The sequence below is a fragment of the Podarcis cretensis genome (genome assembly GCF_951804945.1).
Source record: "Podarcis cretensis genome assembly, chromosome: 8".
Taxonomy (NCBI): domain Eukaryota; kingdom Metazoa; phylum Chordata; class Lepidosauria; order Squamata; family Lacertidae; genus Podarcis; species Podarcis cretensis.
This window is the reverse complement of record NC_137177.1, coordinates 3,612,865-3,632,377: the sequence shown is the minus strand read 5'-3', so window position 1 is coordinate 3,632,377 and position 19,513 is coordinate 3,612,865. Positions and strand designations below refer to the sequence as shown.

The 19,513-nt window shown below is 48.1% G+C and overlaps 1 protein-coding gene across 1 annotated transcript; it reads left to right on the top strand.

Annotated features, from left to right (window-relative positions):
* Window positions 1-1,702: 1,702 nt before the first annotated feature.
* LOC307221381 (amino acid transporter heavy chain SLC3A2-like) lies at window positions 1,703-18,527 on the top strand (the record flags this gene model as incomplete). The annotated part of the gene is made up of 8 exons (XM_079985852.1): window positions 1,703-2,030; window positions 3,304-3,462; window positions 5,464-5,549; window positions 7,798-7,875; window positions 10,557-10,615; window positions 13,769-13,943; window positions 15,037-15,165; window positions 17,955-18,527. The coding sequence occupies 8 exons, from the start codon at window positions 1,703-1,705 to the stop codon at window positions 18,303-18,305; spliced, it is 1,365 nt and encodes a 454-aa protein (XP_079841978.1). The 3' UTR covers window positions 18,306-18,527.
* Between the last annotated feature and the right edge of the window lie 986 nt (window positions 18,528-19,513).

The following is a 19,513-nucleotide window of genomic DNA, read 5'->3' as shown; positions in this document are numbered from 1 at the left end:
AATATCAATGACTTCTCTTTCCATGGTTCATTTTGCAAGGCATAAATCCCTGCATATTTGATATAATAATAATAATAAATTTTTATTTGTACCCCGCCCTCCCCGGCCAGAGACGGGCTCAGGGCGGCTAACATCATAAAACTAACACAGTATACAAAGAACATAAGAACAGGCAATCAGTTAATTAAAATACATCTTAAAATTAGTTCAGAGCAAATTAAAATCTGGACAGACGGCCATCCACGGGTAAAATTGAGAGTGGTTAATATTCTCCAGGGCCAACTGTTACCACTGGTCTTATAAAGGACCTGTGAGCGGGCTAGGAGTCCTCTTTAATGCTTGTTCTTATACAGAAAGAAAAGAATCAGACTGAAAACCCTGACCAAAGGCCTAAACTAAATCATTCGGTATTCCATTATTACTTCCATCGAAACTTATTTACACTGTTGATCTTATCTTAATGCTGCCAATGTTTTCAAGTGTACACAATTTCCCCTTGTATATTTAGTATACATCTTCCGATCTTCTTTAAATGAATGTTCTTCTTGTTCTCTTATTCTGTAAGTTGGAGATGCAAGCTGTGCATATTCCATCAGTTTAAGCTGTCATTCTTCTTTAGTTGGGACCTCGCTTGAGCTCCACGCTCATTCTTCTGGGTCTTGTGGGCAGGAGAATTCTATGATCCCACGATTCATCCCTGTCAGAATCAGGGTGGATAAAAAGCAATGGTTTTATTTATTATTTCTTTTTTTAAATCAGTTTTTTTTATTTAAATCGGATTTTTAAAATAAAATGCTTTCGGAGGAAAAATCTTTCTAAAGATAATTTTCTAGTTAGGTTACATTATAGCCCAAAGGCTATTCATCAGGAAGTAAGGATTTGTTGTAAGTTTTTCATGTGTGCTAAAACTTAGTCTGTTTTTTGTTTTTTTAAATCGTTTAACCACATCAGTTAACTAACATGGATACATATGCTATAATGTTATTGTTTTAGTTGAATAAATTGTTATTAAGGAAATGATTATTTTTCTCCGTCCAATAAAGCACAGCAGAAAAGTTGTTGAAATGTAAACAATAATTTCATAATTCCCTGTCTTTGTATTTCTAACAGTATAACCAAATCAGCAATTTTTGATATAACTGTAAAAACTACTCTGGAAATTCATGATTCCAAAAATGAAACCTTCATCTGGTTGCAAATACTAAGATTATACAGTGGCACCTCGGGTTGCGAACCTGATCCGTGCAGGAGGCACATTCACAACCCACAGCGCTGCGTGTGCCATGATTCAGCACTTCCGCGCATGCGCAAAGTGTGATTTAGTGCTTCTGCGCATGCGCCGAAACCCAGAAATAACCCATTCCGGTACTTCCGGGTTCAGCGCGTCCATAACCCAAAAACACACAACCCGCAGCAATCGCAACCCAAGGTATGACTGTACCAGATGAATGAGCCTTTCTGTAAAAAAATGATTGAAATCACGTCTTACTGACTAGTGATTTAAATCAAGTCTTCCTGACTAGTGACTGAAATCGTGATTGAAATCAATTTGATTTAAATCAAACCCACCCTGGTCAGAATCAAACCCATACACCCCCAAATACTGCGCTGACTTGTGTTATCCCCACCGTAAAACGTTCCCCTCTTTCCAACTCTGTCTTTGACCCCTTGCAGCTCTGCGGGCAAAGGAATACAGTAGAGGATGGGCAAAGAGGAAGACGTGGTCCTCACGTCCCAGGTGCCCAGTGAGAGCATCCCTTTACTGGGCCACGCCCTGCCCAGCCCCACCTACCTGAGCCAGGTGGAGGTGGTGCAGCAGGCGGGGGCTGCCCCCTGGCCGGGCGTCCGCAAGGCCCTGCTCTGCCTCCTGGGGGCGCTGTTCGCCTGCCTGCTCGCCCTGGCCGTCCTCCTCTTGGTCACGATGCCACGGCCGCGGCCACCCTTGGTCTGGTGGCAGAAAGCCTCCTTCTACCACCTGCCCCCGGCCTCCTTCCCGGATTCTGACGGCGATGGGCAAGGAGACCTGGAAGGTAAGGAGGGTTGTGGTTTTTATTTTTAAAAATTGCATTTTCAAAAACAGGAACGGAGAGCATATTTAACCTCCTGTCCCTGTCCCACTTAAAACTTCGTAGCAAATACAGAATGTATACATATATCATATGATTTCCCTTCTGCCCTATTCCTGGTTCCCTCCCTTTTCTGCTACTCCGCGTAATCCACATCTTTTTAATCATCCAATTTGTTACCTTTTAAATACCCTCTTTCAGCTCTGCTGGATTTACTGGAGACCTGCTAAGCTATGTATTTGTCTAGATTGGTTCTTAAAATAGTCAATTGCCCATTCCGCCTTATATTCCTTATCTTCGTTTTCTCTTACCCTGTTCGTCAGACCAGCCAGTTCAGCATATTCGAACATTTCGCACTGCCAATTCTTCCTTAGTGGTCACTAGACCTGTTCTCCGCCTTTGTGCCAATAAGCCTCTAGCTGAGGAGGTGGGGTATAGTAATGAACTCTTTTGCTTTTTTGGGACCCAAGAGGAAAACCTCAGGTGTTTTGGGATAGTTAATTTTTTTTTTAATTCATTCTACATGGTTTCCCAATATTCCTTAATTACTTTACAGGACTACCACATGTGGAAAAGGGATCCCTCAATTTCATTAAACTTCCAAAATAGACCTTTTCCCTTTTTTAAAGACATTTTCGCCAATCTTAAAGGTAAAGGGACCCCTGACCATTAGGTCCAGTCGTGGCTGACTCTGGGGTTGTGGTGCTCATCTCGCTTTACTGGCCGAGGGAGCCGGTGTGCAGCTTCCGGGTCATGCAGCCAGCAGGACTAAGCCGCTTCTGGCGAACCAGAACAGCGCACGGAAACGCCGTTTACCTTCCCGCCGGAGGGGTACCTATTTATCTACTTGCACTTTGACGTGCTTTCGAACTGCTAGGTTGGCAGGAGCAGGGACCGAGCAACAGGAGCTCACCCCATCGCAGGGATTCGAACTGCCGACCTTCTGATCGGCAAGTCCTAGGCTCTGTGGTTTAACCCACCCGCCACCCGCGTCCCAATCTGGTGGGTGTTAAGTACCATCTGTGGGCCATTTTCATCGAGTTTTATTTTATTACACGACATGCCGTGAAATTCATATTTATTTCCCACAACTTTCCCCATCATTCGTAACCATTATAGTGACCCACATCTTGTGCTCACTTAATCATGCTCGATTAAAATTGGGGCAAGGGGGGTGTTAGTTGTGGGGTGGAGTCTAAACAGTGACCCTGCCTCTCCCTGCTTCTTCTCCCTCAAGGTGTGAGACGTCAGCTAGACCGGCTCCTAGCCTTCTCCATCCAGGCCTTGGTGCTGGGCCCCATCCTCGAGAGCGACCTTGCCAATCTGAGCAGGATCCTACCTGCCCATGGGTCTCAGGAACAGCTGGAAGCCCTGGTGGATGTCGCAAAGAAGGAAGGTATGAAGGGGTGGTTACAGCTCAGTGGCAGAGGTAAAGACCTAGATCAGGGGTTAGCAACCTTTTTCAGCCGTACGCCGGTCCATTGTCCCTCAGACCTTGTGGTGGGCTGAACTATATTTTGAAAAAAAATAATGAACGACTTCCTATGCCCCACAAATAACCCAGAGATGCATTTTGAATAAAAGGACACATTCTACTAATGTAAAAACATGCTGATTCCTGGACCGTCCGCGGGCTGGATTGAGAAGGCCTTTGGTTGTCTACCCCGTCCTAGATTCATAGCACTGGTGCTGATCTTTAAAGCCCTAAACGGCCTCAGTCCAGTATCCCTGAAGGAGCATCTCCACCCCCATCGTCCAGCCCGGACACTGAGGTCCAGCTCCAAGGGCCTTCTGGCGGTTCCCTCACTGCGGGAACTGAGGTTACAGGGAAGCAGGTAGGGGGCCTTCTCGGTGGTGGCGCCCTTCCCTGTGGAACGCCCTCCCGTCAGATGTCAAGGAAACAAGCAGCTATCTTACTTTTAAAAGACATCTGAAGGCAGCCCTGTTTAGGAAAGGTTTTAATGTTTAATGCTGTATTGTGTTTTTAATATTCTGTTGGTAGCCGCCCAGAGTGGCTGGGGAAACCCAGCTGGATGGGAGGGTATAAATAATATATTATTATTATTATTATTATTATTATTATTATTATTATTATTGAATTGTAGTTAGAAGGGACCCCCCTGGGTCATCCAGCCCAACCCCCTGCCATGCAGAAATCGCAGCTAGAGGAGGTGTCCATCTGACCTCTGCTTAAAAACCTCCACTGAAGGAGAGTCCTACCTGAGACACCACAGGGCAGCTGCCAGTCAGAGCAGGCCATGCTGGTGGACCAAGGGGCCCTGATGCCACAGAAAGCAGCTGAGCTTCCGGTGCCCACAGACAGGGCCAGTTTCAAGGCAGGAAATGGCAGGTTGCAGTTCTTCAAGTTCAATCTTGCCCCACACCTGATGAGGTTGTTGTTCTGCAACTTCTAGGCTGCATCAACAGAAGTCCCAGTGTCCAGATCAAGGGGGATAATAGCCCTGCTCTCTTCTGCCTTGGTCAGGCCACACTTGGGGTCCTGTGTCCAGTTCTGGGTGCCACAGTTTAAGAAGGATGTTGACAAGCTGGAAGGTGGGCAGAGAAGGGCGATCACATCTTGAAACTTCAAGAGGAAGAGTTGAGGGAGTTGGGAATGTTTAGCCAGGAGAGGAAAAGATGGAGAGGAGATACCGTATTTTTCACTCTATAGGACGCACTTCCCCCCTCCAAAAATTAAGGGGAAATGTGTGTGCGTCCTATAGAGCGAATGCAGGCTGCGTGGCTAAGCCCAAAGCCAGAACAGGGAGATGGAGCACTGCGCAGCGCTCTGTCTCGCTGTTCTAGCTTGGGGTTAGCTGCGCAACGCCTCCGCAGGGCAGAGGAGCGCCTTCACCCCGCTGCCCTGTGGAGGCTACGAAGGCTGTACAAAGGTGGGGGAAGGCTGCAACGCTTCCCCCCACTGCCAGCCCCACAAGCTCAGGGGGCAGCGAAAAGGCGGCTTGCCGCCTCTATGCTGCTCCTCGACCTGGTCTTTGGGGCTGGCAGTGGGGGAAAGCGGCGCTTCTCCCCACCAGCCCCAAAGAGCAGGTCAAAAGGAACCCAAAGCCTCCGGAACCCAGTGAGAACTCCCACTGGGCTCTGGAGGCTTCGGGTGAACGCACCTTGAACGCACAGAACGCACCTTGTTTTAGAAGGGGAGAACAAGAAATCCCCCCCCCCCCCGTTCTCCCCTTCCTATAGTCCGGTGCATCCTATAGAGCGAAAAATACGGCATTTAGCCACCTTCAAATACAAGAAAGCAGAACTTTTTTTAGGGTAAGAGTTGTTCAACAGAGGCCTCAACTTCACCAGAGATTTGCAAGCAGCGGTTGGGTGGCCACGATTCTAATATTTTTGCCTTTTCCCATTCCAACGCCCGTCTCCTCCAATCACCCAGGACTCCGAATTTTGCTTGAACTCCCAGTCTGGGAAGAGGAGCTGGACTCCCGTGCAAAGCACAACCGGACACACCAGCACCTTAAGGTATGTGGTTGTCGTCAAAGTCTCCTCAAAGTCTGGCCATGTTTGCCCCATATTCAGCTGCCAGGGCAGGAGACTGCTGATGTCGGTTTGCTGAAATTCTGAAATAAACTTCAAGCCTGGTTGGAATTCACAGATTTCGGCTCAGAAACCTTTCTTCTGATCCCAGATGTGCAGAGGTTGGCTGGGGGTGGGGGTGCATAAGAAACTAAGAATTGCAGGATCAGGCTAGTGACCCATCTGATCCAGAACCCTGTTCTCACGGTGGCCAACAAGATGCCCATTATGGGAAACCAAAAACAAACCTCTGGTTACATGAAACATACTCAAACAGTGTTTTGTGTTGTGTAGGCTCCTATGATGTAAGTACAGTGGTACCTCAGGTTAAGTACTTAATTTGTTCCGGAGGTCCGTACTTAACCTGAAACTGTTCTTAACCTGAAGCACCACTTTAGCTAATGGGACCTCCCATTAGCTAAATGGGCCGTGCCGCCAGAGCACAATTTCTGTTCTCATCCTGAAGCAAAGTTCTTTACCTGAAGCACTATTTCTGGGTTAGCGGAGTCTGTAACCTGAAGCGTATGTAACCTGAAGCGTATGTAACCCGAGGTACCACTGTAATGGCCCGCCTGCTCACCTCCTCCCTAAAATATCACTGGTTTGCTCATTTCTATATACAGTGGTACCTTGGTTCTCAAACTTAATCCATTCCAGAAGTTTGTTCCAAAACCAAAGTGTTCCAAAACCAAGGCGCGAAAGCAATACAAAATGGATTCATCCATTCCAGACTTTTAAAAACAACCTGTAAAACAGCAATTTAACATGAATTTTCCTATCTTAATTGTATTTCAGTTCAAAAATTACTTGGATAAAATACATATTTTGTTACGTGCAAATGGCTTTAGATACCTATTAGGTCCATCAATTACCATATAGCGTATCTTTTAACACACAAAAAACAGAGACAATTTGTTGTTGACAAAGGACAGCTGGACATATAAAGGGCCCCATTACCTTCAGGAGCTGAGGGCCTCATCAGACCTAAATCCGGCCCTGGGTTCATCCTGTACGTGCACAGAGACACCTTGTGCCCAAGCCAGGGGCCACACTTGGCTCGAATCCGGCCCTTGCTCTCAAGACACAATATTCCGAGTTGACATGCTCTTGGGCTGAGCCGTGATGGGTCCTGGCATGTTCACTTCTGTGCAACGCAAGCGGGTACACAGCACATTAACTGAGAAGTCAGTCCCTCTGTCTCAAAGTGGGTCTTATTCGCAGCTGAGTGAGCCTGGGATTTCTGCAGCCAAATTGAGCTCCCGCCTCCTTTTGACCCTACAGAACCAGTGAGGGCAGTGAAGGTCCTGTGTGAGTGTCTGGAGGCGGTTGGAGGATGGATGGCGGCTAACAGATTGAGGTTGAATCCTGACAAGACAGAAGTACTGTTTCTGGGGGACAGGAGGCGGGCAGGTGTGGAGGATTCCCTGGTCCTGAATGGGGTAACTGTGCCCCTGAAGGACCAGGTGCGCAGCCTGGGAGTCATTTTGGACTCACAGCTGTCCATGGAGGCACAGGTCAAATCTGTGTCCAGGGCAGCTGTTTACCAGCTCCATCTGGTACGTAGGCTGAGACCCTATCTGCCTGCGGACTGTCTCGCCAGAGTGGTGCATGCTCTGGTTATCTCCCGCTTGGACTACTGCAATGCACTCTACGTGGGGCTACCTTTGAAGGTGACTCGGAAACTACAACTAATCCAGAATGCGGCAGCTAGACTGGTGACTGGGAGCGGCCGCCGAGACCATATAACACCGGTCTTGAAAGACCTACATTGGCTCCCAGTACGTTTCCGAGCACAATTCAAAGTGTTGGTGCTGACCTTTAAAGCCCTAAACGGCCTCGGTCCAGTATACCTGAAGGAGCGTCTCCACCCCCATCGTTCTGCCCGGACACTGAGGTCCAGCGCCGAGGGCCTTCTGGCGGTTCCCTCATTGCGAGAAGCAAAGCTGCAGGGAACCAGGCAGAGGGCCTTCTCGGTAGTGGCGCCCACCCTGTGGAACGCCCTTCCAGCAGATGTCAAAGCGATAAACAACTACCTGACATTCAGAAGACATCTTAAGGCAGCCCTGTTCAGGGAAGTTTTTAACGTGTGATTTTACTGTATTTTTGGTTTTTATGGAAGCCGCCCAGAGTGGCTGGGAAGGCCCAGCCAGATGGGCGGGATATAAATAATAAATTATTATTATTATTATTACAGGGGGCGTTCCAGTTCTGGCAGGCTTTGGGGGTCCACGGATTCCTGGTGGGCAAGGATCCCACCTGGCGGCTGGAGGCGGTAAGAGCGGCGCCACCCAGTGGCATTTTGTTTACTTGTTTGAAATAGTCATATACCACCCTTTCTTATCGAATCCCAGGACCGACCCTTTAAAAAAAAACCTTAAATAAAGCACTTGGGGAAGTTTGTGGCTGAGCAACAGAGCACCTGTGTTGTGTGCAGAAGCTGCCAAGTTCAAACCCCGCTGGCAGCATCTCCCGGTAGGGCTAAAAACCCCTTGCCTAAAATCCTGCAGAGATGCTGCTAGTCCGTGTAGACAATATCAAGCTTGTTGTTGTTGTTGTTTAGTCGTTTAGTCGTATCCGACTAAACTTTGGCACCAAAGAGGACGCTAGCCAGTTTGCTGGTGGAATGATGGCTGCCCTGGAGGCTCTGGATTCAGGTGAGGGGGAGATAGAAGAATCGGGGTATCTCGCTGGGGTGCTGGAAAGGTTTTACATCTTGCGGGGATTGTTCTTGTTGTTGTTTAGTTGTTTATTCGTGTCCGACTCTTCGTGACCCCCTGGACCAGAGCACGCCAGGCACTCCTGTCTTCCACGGCCTCCCGCAGTTTGGTCAGACTCATGCTGGGAGCTTCGAGAACACTGTCCCACCATCTTATCCTCTATCGTCCCCTTCTCCTTGTGCCCTCCATCTTTCCCAACATCAGGGTCTTTTCCAGGGAGTCTTCTCTTCTCATGAGGTGGCCTGGGCTCTCAGCTTCAGGATCTGTCCTTCCAGTGAGCACTCAGGGCTAATTTCCTTCAGAATGGAGAGGTTTGATCTTCTTGCAGTCCATGGGACTCTCCAGAGTCTCCTCCAGCACCAGAATTCAAAAGCATCCATTCTTCGGCGATCAGCCTTCTTGATGGTCCAGCTCTCACTTCCATACATCACTACTGGGAAAACCAGAGCTTTAAAATATCTAGCTAGATGGAGCAATGGTCTGACTCTGTGTAAGACAGCTTGCTAGGCACTTGTGTTTTAAGAAGAAGAAGAAGAAGAAGAAGAAGAAGAAGAAGAAGAAGACAGGTTTTTATCCAGATTTGCCTGGATAAATAAATCTTTAACTGATGTCGCAACACAAGCAAGGTTAGTGCCTTTCATACTTAAGGACACGAAGGGACTGATTGCAAAGTCCCTCCTATTTGTTTGCAGCAGCAACTTCAAGAAGCTACAGTTAGAACAACTGACTGGTTCAAAATTGGGAAAGGAGTACGATAAGGCTGTATTTTGTCTCCCTGCTTATTTAACTTATATGCAGAATTCATCATGCGAAAGGCTGGGCTGGATGAATCCCAAGCCGGAATTAAGATCGCCGGAAGAAATATCAACAACCTCAGATATGCAGATGACACAACCTTAATGGCAGAATGTGAGGAGGAGTTAAAGAACCTTTTAATGAGGGTGAAAGAGGAGAGCACAAAATATGGTCTGAAGCTCAACATCAAAAAAACAAAGATCGTGGCCACTGGTCCCATCACCTCCTGGCAAATAGAAGGGGAAGAAATGGAGGCAGTGAGAGATTTTACTTTCTTGGGCTCCATGATCACTGCAGATGGTAACAGCAGCCACGAAATTAAAAGACGCCTGCTTCTTGGGAGAAAAGCAATGACAAACCTAGACAGCATCTTAAAAAGCAGAGACATCACCTTGCCGACAAAGGTCCGTATAGTTTAAGCTATGGTTTTCCCAGTAGTGATGTATGGAAGTGAGAGCTGGACCATAAAGAAGGCTGATTGCCAAAGAATGGATGCTTTTGAATTCTGGTGCTGGAGGAGACTCTTGAGAGTCCCATGGACTGCAAGAAGATCAAACCTCTCCATTCTGAAGGAAATCAGCCCTGAGTGCTCACTGGAAGGACAGATTGTGAAGCTGAGGCTCCAAGACTTTGGCCATCTCATGAGAAGAGAGGACTCCCTGGAAAAGACCCTGATGTTGGGAAAGATGGAGGGCACAAGGAGAAGGGGACGACAGAGGACGAGATGGTGGGGCAGTGTTCTTGAAGCTACCAGCATGAGTTTGACCAAACTGCGGGAGGCCGTGGAAGACAGGAGTGCCTGGCGTGCTCTGGTCCAGGGGGTCACGAAGAGTCGAACACGACTAAATGACGAAACAACAACAACAGCAACTTTAGGGTTTATGTTGCACTGAGAGGACAGGAACCCCCAAAACCAGTTTTAAAGGGAAATTTGCTTTACACAGCAAAACATGAAAAAGAGAGGCGACTTACAAACGAAGTTTTAATATAGAAGCATTTTAAACTCCAGGCTCTGTACATACAAGAACCTAACAAGGGTTTGGGGCACCCTTTAACCCTCACCCCAGCTTCCTCGCATTTGGGGTGAGCGTAAGAACAGAATCCATCGGCCCACTTAGCCAACACGATGCCTTTATGGCAGGCACCCCCAAACTCAGCCCTCCAGCTGTTTTGGGACTACGATTCCCATCATCCCTGACCACTGGTCCTGTTAGCTAGAGTTGTAGTCCCAAAAGAGCTGGAGGGCCGAGTTTGGGGATGCCTGCTCTATGGGTAAATAAAAAAACTTCTAAAATGCCCCCTTTGCAATGCACATTTGTAGGTACACTGAGGAATCTAAGGTGTGTTGTTGATTGGAACTGCAGTTGGGTGCCTGAGTTTTCCCTCTTAGGACTGATGAACCCCAAATATGTGGGTGTGTGATACTGTCTATTGATTGCAGGTGCTGGATGCCTGGAGTGAGCTGGGCGCTCAAAGAAAGCCAGATCGGGGGCAGGAGAAGTAAGTGAGGGGTCAGTGGCCTATGGGGGTTCGCTGATCTTTTCTTTTCTTTTCTTTTCAATAATTCGTCTTTCTTGATTTAAAATATCATCTTACATATATGTTACAAATAGTTACAACAAAATTAAACACGAAATTGTAAGAGGAAAAAAAAGATAAAATAAAAAAAGCAAAAGAGAGTTAACAATAAGAAATGAACATTGGTTATAACATCCTGTCTTATCTAATAGAGTCATCTGAAAGAAACTTCCAACCATTCTCGTCATACTTTTTCTATTATCTTAATTTTGTCACACAGTTTCTTTTATAACTTTTCCTGTATATTTTTCTAGTATATTTATACCATTTGTTTATTATACACAAGTAAGGGACACGGGTGGCGCTGTGGGTTAAACCTTTACCTTTTTATTATTCAGTTCTGCTAGGATAATGTCATTATTACAGTATAATCTTATATACTCTTTGAATAGTCTCCATTCTCTGTATATTTTTTGATTTGGGGCTCATCTAACTTTTCCGGTCAGCTTTGCTAATTGAAAGTACTCTTGCATGAGTGATTTCAAATCAATTATTGTAGGTGTTGTTTCACTTTTCCAACTTCTGGCTATCAGTATTCTTGCAGCCGTAACTGAATACATAAGCAGTGATCTTGTATTTTGTTTTATTTCTATTGGCAGTATTCCTAGAAGGAAAATCTCTGGCCTTTTTTTAAAAGTAAATTTAAATAATTTCTTAAATTCATCCTATATTTTATATTTCATTCTCTGATCTTTTCAATTTCCTTTCCCACCGCTCCTCCCCCAGACCCTGCAAGGACCTCTGGTGGCAGGACTGGGGAATGCAGGGAGTCCCAAGGCATTGGAGAATCTGAAGTTTGGGGGGCTGGGGTTTGCCCTTTTATTGGGTACTTTTACGCATCACCCCAATATCTGAGTGGCAAGACATTCCAGTGCTTGGCCAGGATTCAGTTTCATAGGAATGAAGAACAGCAGATACTGTCGTGCCCTTAGGATATACTTACACATATATGCAACCTGGGCATAATACATCAGTATTAAGCACAGCCTCCAACATTTCTCAGATGAAAATAGGGACATTCTATTCCATAATAAAAGGGACGCGGGTGGTGCTGTGGGTTAAACCACAGAGCCTAGGACTTGCCGATCAGAAGGTCGGCGGTTCGAATCCCCGCGACGGGGTGAGCTCCCGTTGCTCGGTCCCTGCTCCTGCCAACCTAGCAGTTCGAAAGCACGTCAAAGTGCAAGTAGATAAATAGGTACCACTCCGGCGGGAAGGTAAACAGCGTTTCCATGCACTGCTCTGGTTCGCCAGAAGTGGCTTAGTCATGCTGGCCACATGACCCAGAAGCTGTACACTGGCTCCCTCGGCCAATAAAGCGAGATGAGCGCCACAACCCCAGAGTCAGCCACGACTGGACCTAATGGTCAGGGGTCCCTTTACCTTTACCTTTAAGGAAAAGCAGGACATTCTGGGATCAAATCAGAAACCAGGACAACTTCTGTTGTCCGGGACTGTTCCTGGAAAATAGGGACCCATGGGGTGGGGTGGGGGGTCTGCATTAATTGCTTCTCCATTAGTTGCAGCTTTACATCCAGCACAGAGCTAGCAGGTCTCTGTGTCTCCAGCTTCCTGCCTGTTTCCACCCATTAGCCTGGAAGGCCACCTCACATAGTCGCAACCTAGCTCCTTCTTTTGTGATGCTGATGAGGACACTGAGATGGCCAGCCAAGGTAATGACCTTACAAAAAACTTGTGCGGCCAGCCCAGCAGCCTCCTCCAGTAGATTCCAACCAGCACTGGGCACAGAACTCCCAGGACTGGAAGGTACTCAGGGCATCATCTAGACTGACCCCCAAATGCACGACGTTATTCATCCCAAATGAATTGCACATAGTTAGCCGGGAGATTCTGCGATGTCCGTCTTTTATTTAGAATTCATTCGGATTGGTTTGTAGGGAGGTCATATGACTTCACGTTGCCATCTTGCACTTTGCAATGCATGCATGTTCCAGTGGCGCCCACCCTGTGGAACGCCCTCCCTTCAGATGTGAAGGAAATAAGCAGCTATCTTATCTTTAAAAGACATCTGAAGGCAGCCCTGTTCAGGGAAGTTTTTAATATTTAATGCTGTATTGTTTTTAACACTCGATTGGAAGTCGCCCAGAGTGGCTGGGGAAACTCAGCCAGATGGGCGGGGTATAAATAATATATTATTATTATTATTATTATTATTATTATTATTAGGTGGGATTCAAACGCATACCAGCAATTTGGGTTGCACGGTTACAGCCGATCTGCTGCTCTTGTGCAACAAACCCACTTCCCCCTTTAAAAAGAAAAGCAGGCTTTTCACAACGAGGAAGCCATGGCGAAACGCACTGGGAAATGTTGTGTTATTGCCGGACATAACATCGTATAACCCCCCCGACGCATGCACCATAAGCAGGTCATCTGGAAGCAACTCCTGTCATGTCCCTTACTGGAAAAAAAGTATTGAGTCGAAGCAGCAAGCATTTGAAATCTGCAATTCACCACACGACCTGCAAAACAGTGACACAGTTACCGTATTTTTCACTCTATAAGACGCACCTTTTCCCCTTCAAAAAATTAAGGGGAAATGTGTGTGCGTCTTATGGAGCGAATGCCGGCTCCTTGGCTTCAGCGATAGCAACGTGAAGCCTCCGAAGCGCAGAGGGAGCGCTCCCTCCGCATTGCTTTCGCTGAAGCCGCCTGAAGCCTCCTGAGCGCAGTGGGAACTCCCGATGCGCTCCGGAGGCTTCAGGCAGCTATCCGCAAGCCTTCGTAGCGCAGCAGGAGTTCCCGCTGCGCTCCAAAGGCTTGCGGATTGCCGCCTGGAGCCTGGAGAGCGAGAGGGGTCGGTGCACACCAGTCCCTCTTGCTCTCCAGGCTTCACTTCGCTGGAGAGGCGCAAAACAGTTTTCCCTCTCTGCGCAGCGCCCCTTCAGCGAAGCGGGAGGAGAAATAGAAGGGGCTCCGTTTCTCCTGCCGCTTCGCTGAAGGGGCGCTGAGCAGAGAGGGGGAGAATTCCCCCCCCCCCCGTTCTCCCCCTCCTATGGCCCGGTGCATCCTACAGAGTGAAAAATACGGTAATTTCACATACATCTCTTTCAGGGTTCTGATTGTCCGGGACGAGAGTGAAAGGTGCAATATTTCTTGCCGGGTGCCTGACAGTGTCATCCTCAGCTGCCGTCTGCTGGGAGCCGCGAGGAACCTGACTGCCCAAGGACTGGCGCAATGGGTGGAAGAGGCCTTGGGGCACCCGCAGGTGCCCTGGCCCGGCTGGATGGTGAGGAGGGACTTTGCTTGGGCTGCGTGAAACTTCTCTGGTGCAAGCTGCTTTTTGAATTATTATTTTTTAAAAAATATTTGGTTTTTCAGATGTTTCACATGTCCAACATAAAAACAAAGTTAGGAGGAATCTCTTGGACTTCCCTCCTTCCCTTTGTGGGCCCTATCGTTAATCATTTCCTCCTGCATCTTTTATAATAATCCAAATATTTTATCTCTCCATTGTATCCAATGTTTACCATTAAACTACAAGCAATATTCCAATCTTATTAACAATTTTAACTGTTTACAATGGTCTTGAAGATAAGTTATAAATTTTCCCCCATTCCTAATTAAAATTTGGGTCTTCCTGATTTGTGATTCTTCCGGTCATTTTAGCCATTTTGGCAAAGTCCATCAATTTGATCAGCCATTCCTTTCTGGTAGGGACTTTATTTTGTTTCCATCTCTGGGTCAATAGCATCTGCGCAGCTGGGGTCACATACATAAATAGTCTTTTCTGCTCCCTTGGGATTTCAGCACCTGGAATTCCTAAAAGGAAGGCTTCTGGTTTTTTTAAAGAAAACGTTATTTTAAACATTTTTTTCAAGTCATTATATATCATTTCCCAAAATCCTTTTACTACCTTACATTTCCACCACATATGACAGAAGGTGCCTTCTTTTCCCTTATATTTTTAGCATACATTTTTTTTCAACTCATTATATATCATTTCCCAAAATCCTTTTACTACCTTAAATTTCCACCACATATGATAGAAGGTAGCTTCTTTCCCCTTATATTTCCAGCATACATTTGACTCCGTTTTATACATTTTCCCTAATTTACTAGGAGTTAAATACCAACGATACATCGTTTTCATATAATTTTCTTTCAACGTGTAATATGCTGTGACTTTTGAATCCCAATTCCGTAACTTCTCCCAAGCTGTAAATTGTATATTGCACAAGCTGCAATTCTGTGAAAGGATTTATTGTGCCGAGAAGGCACCAAAATAATCCCTTGTGCAAAAAAATAAACCGGTAAACGAGTCAAGGCCTTGGTTTGGGGTCCACATCCTTTTCTGTTCTCTCTTTCTCTCTCTCTTCCAGGTGCCATGGGGATCCCCATTGAAGGCTAGTTTGGGGGAGATGTTGGCGGTTCTCCAGCTCACCCTTCCGGGAGTCCCGCTAATGCATGGTGGTGAAGGATCCCCTGTTCCAATGCAGAATGCGTCCACGGTGAGACACAGACCATCGTCTTACAGTTGGCGAAGGGTTGTAGCTCAGTGCTAAAGCATGTCCGCCGGGTTGAATCCCCGGAATTTATTTAATTTATTTATTACATGTCTCAAACCTTCAGTGAGTTAGAATAGAATAGAATTTATTACCGGTATTTATACCCCGCCCATCTGGCTGGGTTTCCCCAACCACTCTGGGAGGCTTCCAACAGAGTACAGTGGTGCCTCGGGTTAAGTACTTAATTCGTTCCGGAGGTCCGTTCTTAACCTTAAACTGTTCTTAACCTGAAGCACCACTTTAGCTAATGGGGCCTCCTGCTGCCGCGCCGCTAGAGCACAATTTCTGTTCTCATCCTGAAGCAAAGTTCTTAACCCAAGGTACTATTTCTGGGTTAGCAGAGTCTGTAACCTGAAGCATATGTAACCTGAAGCGTATGTAACCTGAGGTACCACTGTATTAAAACACAGTGGTCTGTTAAACATTAAAAGCTTCCCTAAAGAGGGCTGCCTTCAGATGTCTTCTAAAAGTCTGGTAGTTGTTTTTCTCTTTGACATCTGGTGGTAGGGCGTTCCACAGGGCAGGCGCCACCACTGAGAAGGCCCTCTGCCTGGTTCCCTGTAACCTCACTTCTCACAGCGAGGGAACTACCAGAAGGCCCTCGGCGCTGGACCTCAGTATCCGGGCAGAACGATGGGAGTGGAGACGCTCCTTCAGGTATACTGGAGTTAGGGACTTCCCCTGCTTGTGAAGACAGGTTGTGGCAGATGGACTAGCCGAAACCAAGAGGGGGGTCCAATGCAGAAGGAGGTGGTTTTTGCACAAGGGTAGGTGGGCGAGGGGGACTCCCTGGTCCTGAATGGGGCAACTGTACCCCTGAAGGACCAGGTGCACAACCTGGGAGTCATTTTGGACTCACAGCTGTCCATGGAGGCGCAGGTCAATTCTGTGTCCAGGGCAGCTGTCTACCAGCTCCATTTGGTTTGCAGGATGAGACCCTCCCTGCCTGCAGACTGTCTGGCCAGAGTGGTGCATGCTCTGGTTATCTCCCGCTTGGACTACTGCAATGCGCTCTACGTGGGGCTACCTTTGAAGGTGACCCGGAAACTACAACTAACCCAGAATGCAGCAGCTAAACTGGGGACTGGGAGTGGCCGCTGAGACCACATAACACCAGTCCTGAAAGACCTATTTTGGCTCCCAGGACGTTTTGAGTACAATTCAAAGTGTTGGTGCTGACCTTTAAAGCCCTAAACGGCCTCGGCCCAGTATACCTGAAGGAGCGTCTCCACCTCTATCGTTCTGCCCGGACACTGAGGTCCAGCGCCAAGGGCCTTCTGGCGGTTCCCTTGCTGCGAGAAGCCAAGTTACAGGGAACCAGGCAGAGGGCCTTCTCGGTAGTGGCGCCCGCCCTGTGGAACACCCTCCCTTCAGATGTCAAGGAAATAAACAACTATCTGACTTTTAGAAGACATCTGAAGGCAGCCCTGTTTAGGGAAGTTTTTAATGTCTGATGTTTTATTGTATTTTTCTCTCCCCGTCCTAGTGTGACACTCTAACCACTACACCATGCTGCCTCTCCATCTTCCTATAGGGCTGTAAGTGTGCCCTCTCTGAAACTCCGAAGATTGCCCTTGCCACTTGGCCTGCTCCCCAACCTACGCAACCCTTAAGTACGCCCATACCTCCTGCCGCCCCCTTGACTCACCTTGGTGATCCTACCTCCCCTTTGGGAACCACTGATCCAGCCCCAACAGAGCAACACTGACTTATGGTCTGATGGCACTGCTGACTCCCTGTTTAAATCAGCCCCTTATTCAAAGCAATGAGGACTAGAATCCTGTTGTGTGTGTTTTTTGAGGGAAACTCCCTCGCGCAGCTGCTGAGTATACGCTTCATACGCAAACGGTTCTGGGTTCGATCCTGACAGGATGGCTCAGTTGGTTAGAGTGTGGTGCTGATAATGCCAAGGTTGCAGGATCGATCCCTGTATGGGACATCTGCGTATTCCTGCATTACAGGGGGTTGGACTAGATGATCCTCGGGGTCCCTCCAATTCTATGATTCTATGACTATCTGCAGGTAGGCCTGGACCCTTGCCTGAAACGCTGGAGAGCTGCTGCCAGTGTAGACAGTATGGAGCTAGGTGTGATGGCCTGGGATTCGGACTCGGAGGCTGAACCTGAGGGATCCCAGCCTGCACAGGAGTCCCCACCTCCAGAACCAGCTGAGCCAGGGCTGGGGCATGAGCCTGAAGGGTTCTCACCTGTGCTGGATCCTCAGGTGCAGGCACCAGCTGAATCTGCTCTGGCTCCGGAGGTGATGGAGGACCCATTGCCTGCAGGTGCTCCACTCTCAGCCCCATCAGAGGAAGCTGAGGTTGCCTCTGGGTCCAGTAACCCTCCAGCCTCTCCTGAGCTGCAGAGGCTCAGGGCAGAGAGGCGGAGGGAACTAAGTTCCCGCAGGAGGAGTGCTCGCCTCCAGGCCAGGAGAGGCGGGTCACCTGAGGATCGGGGCTGCCCTATGCCTTGGGGCAGATAAAAGCCAGTCAGCCACAGTCCCAGGTTGTGGGAGCAACATTGTTGGTGGCCTGTTCCTGTCAGAACCCCGTCCTGTGTTCCTGACCTCACCTGACTCCCTGCCTTGGACCCAGCTTCAGCTTTGACGGACAGCCTCCATACAGCACCCTTGACCTCGGACTGGACTCGGAGCTTGCCGCACGGTTAACCCTCGGGACCAGCACACTAGGTGGGCCAGTGGTCTGAGGCTGCTTTCTGTGCTCTCTCAATTAGGAAGGAAATTCTGACCGGGCTGTTCTGGAGATCCTGCACCGCTCTCTCCTCACTCTGCACGCCAGCTCGTTCGCTCTACACGGAGTCGATTACATCCCTCTGCCCCTTGCCAGCCACTCGGAGGACGTCTTCGCCTTTCTCCGGCCCGGATCCTGCTCCGCAATCCTGGTGCTCTTGAACCTGGGTCCGCGGCCCCTCCAGCTCAGCCTGAGCCAGCTCAACTTCCTGGTTCCTGCCAAGGTTCTCTTCAGCACCCACCCTGAGCCGCAGCGCGAGAGCAACGTGGACCGAGTGAGGCTGACGCCACACCAAGCAGTCCTCCTCCAAGTGCCCAGAGGACGTGGGCAGTGATTGGCTGCCACGGAACCCGGTCCACACAGCTGGCAGCCAATGGGACGCGAAAGGAACTCTTATTGGCCGCTCGGCCGCCCTGCTATCGACCAATGGAAGAGATGCTCCTATTGGGATATTGTAACTGATGCATATACATACCATATTTTTTGCTCTATAAGACTCACTTTTTCCCTCCTAAAAAGTAAGGGGAAATGTGTGTGCGTCTTATGGAGCGAATGCAGGCTGTCACAGAAGCCAGAATAGCAAGAGGGATTGCTGCTTTCACTGCACAGCGATCCCTCTTGCTGTTCTGGCTTCGGAGATTCAGAATATTTTTTTCCTTTCTTTTCCTCCTCCAAAAACTAGGTGTGTCTTGTGGTTTGGTGCGTCTTATAGAGCGAAAAATACGGTCCTTATAATGCAGATTGGTGAGACTCGCCCGTGAAACCACTTTGATCAGCCATGGCTTCCCCAAAATTATTCTGGGAAGTGTAGGGTGCTGAGAGGTGTTAGGAGACACACACACACACACACACATTCCCCTCACAGAACTACAATTCACAGAATGGTTTTCAGGATCAGTCCCTCTTCCCAGGGAACTCTGGGAATTGTAGCTCCACGAGGGAAATAGGGGTCTACAGAGGACGTTCAGCACTCTTAAACTACAGTTCCCAGAATTTGGGGGGTGGCAAGAAGCCATGGCTGTTTAAAGTGGCATCATGGCGTGCTTTAAATATATGGTACAACTCTGACCTGAGAAGCATGGGATGCCATCCTCCTTTTGGCCACATCTGTGTGGGCTAAAAAAAAACCTGCCACTGTGCATTAAAATGAAATAAAGGAAATCTCCCAGATGTCTGCTTAGCTGGAGGCCTTGACTGTTAAAAAGGGTTACCCTAGACCTAGAGCTTTACATGTAGGGTGCAAACAGTGCCTAGCATAAGGGGTTACCCCAGACCCCAAATAAATGTGTCATGCTACAAGGTTGGGGATAGATGTTTCCTCTTGTGTGTGTGTGGTTTTTGTTGTTGTTTAGTCGTGTCCGCCTCTTTGTGACCCCCTGGACCAGAGCACGCTGGGCACTCCTGTCTTCCACTGCCTCCCGCAGTTTGGTCAAACTCATGCTGGTAGCTTCGAGAACACTGTCCCACCATCTCTTCCTCTGTTGTCCCCTTCTCCTTGTGCCCTCCATCTTTCCCAACATCAGGGTTTTTTCCAGGGAGTCT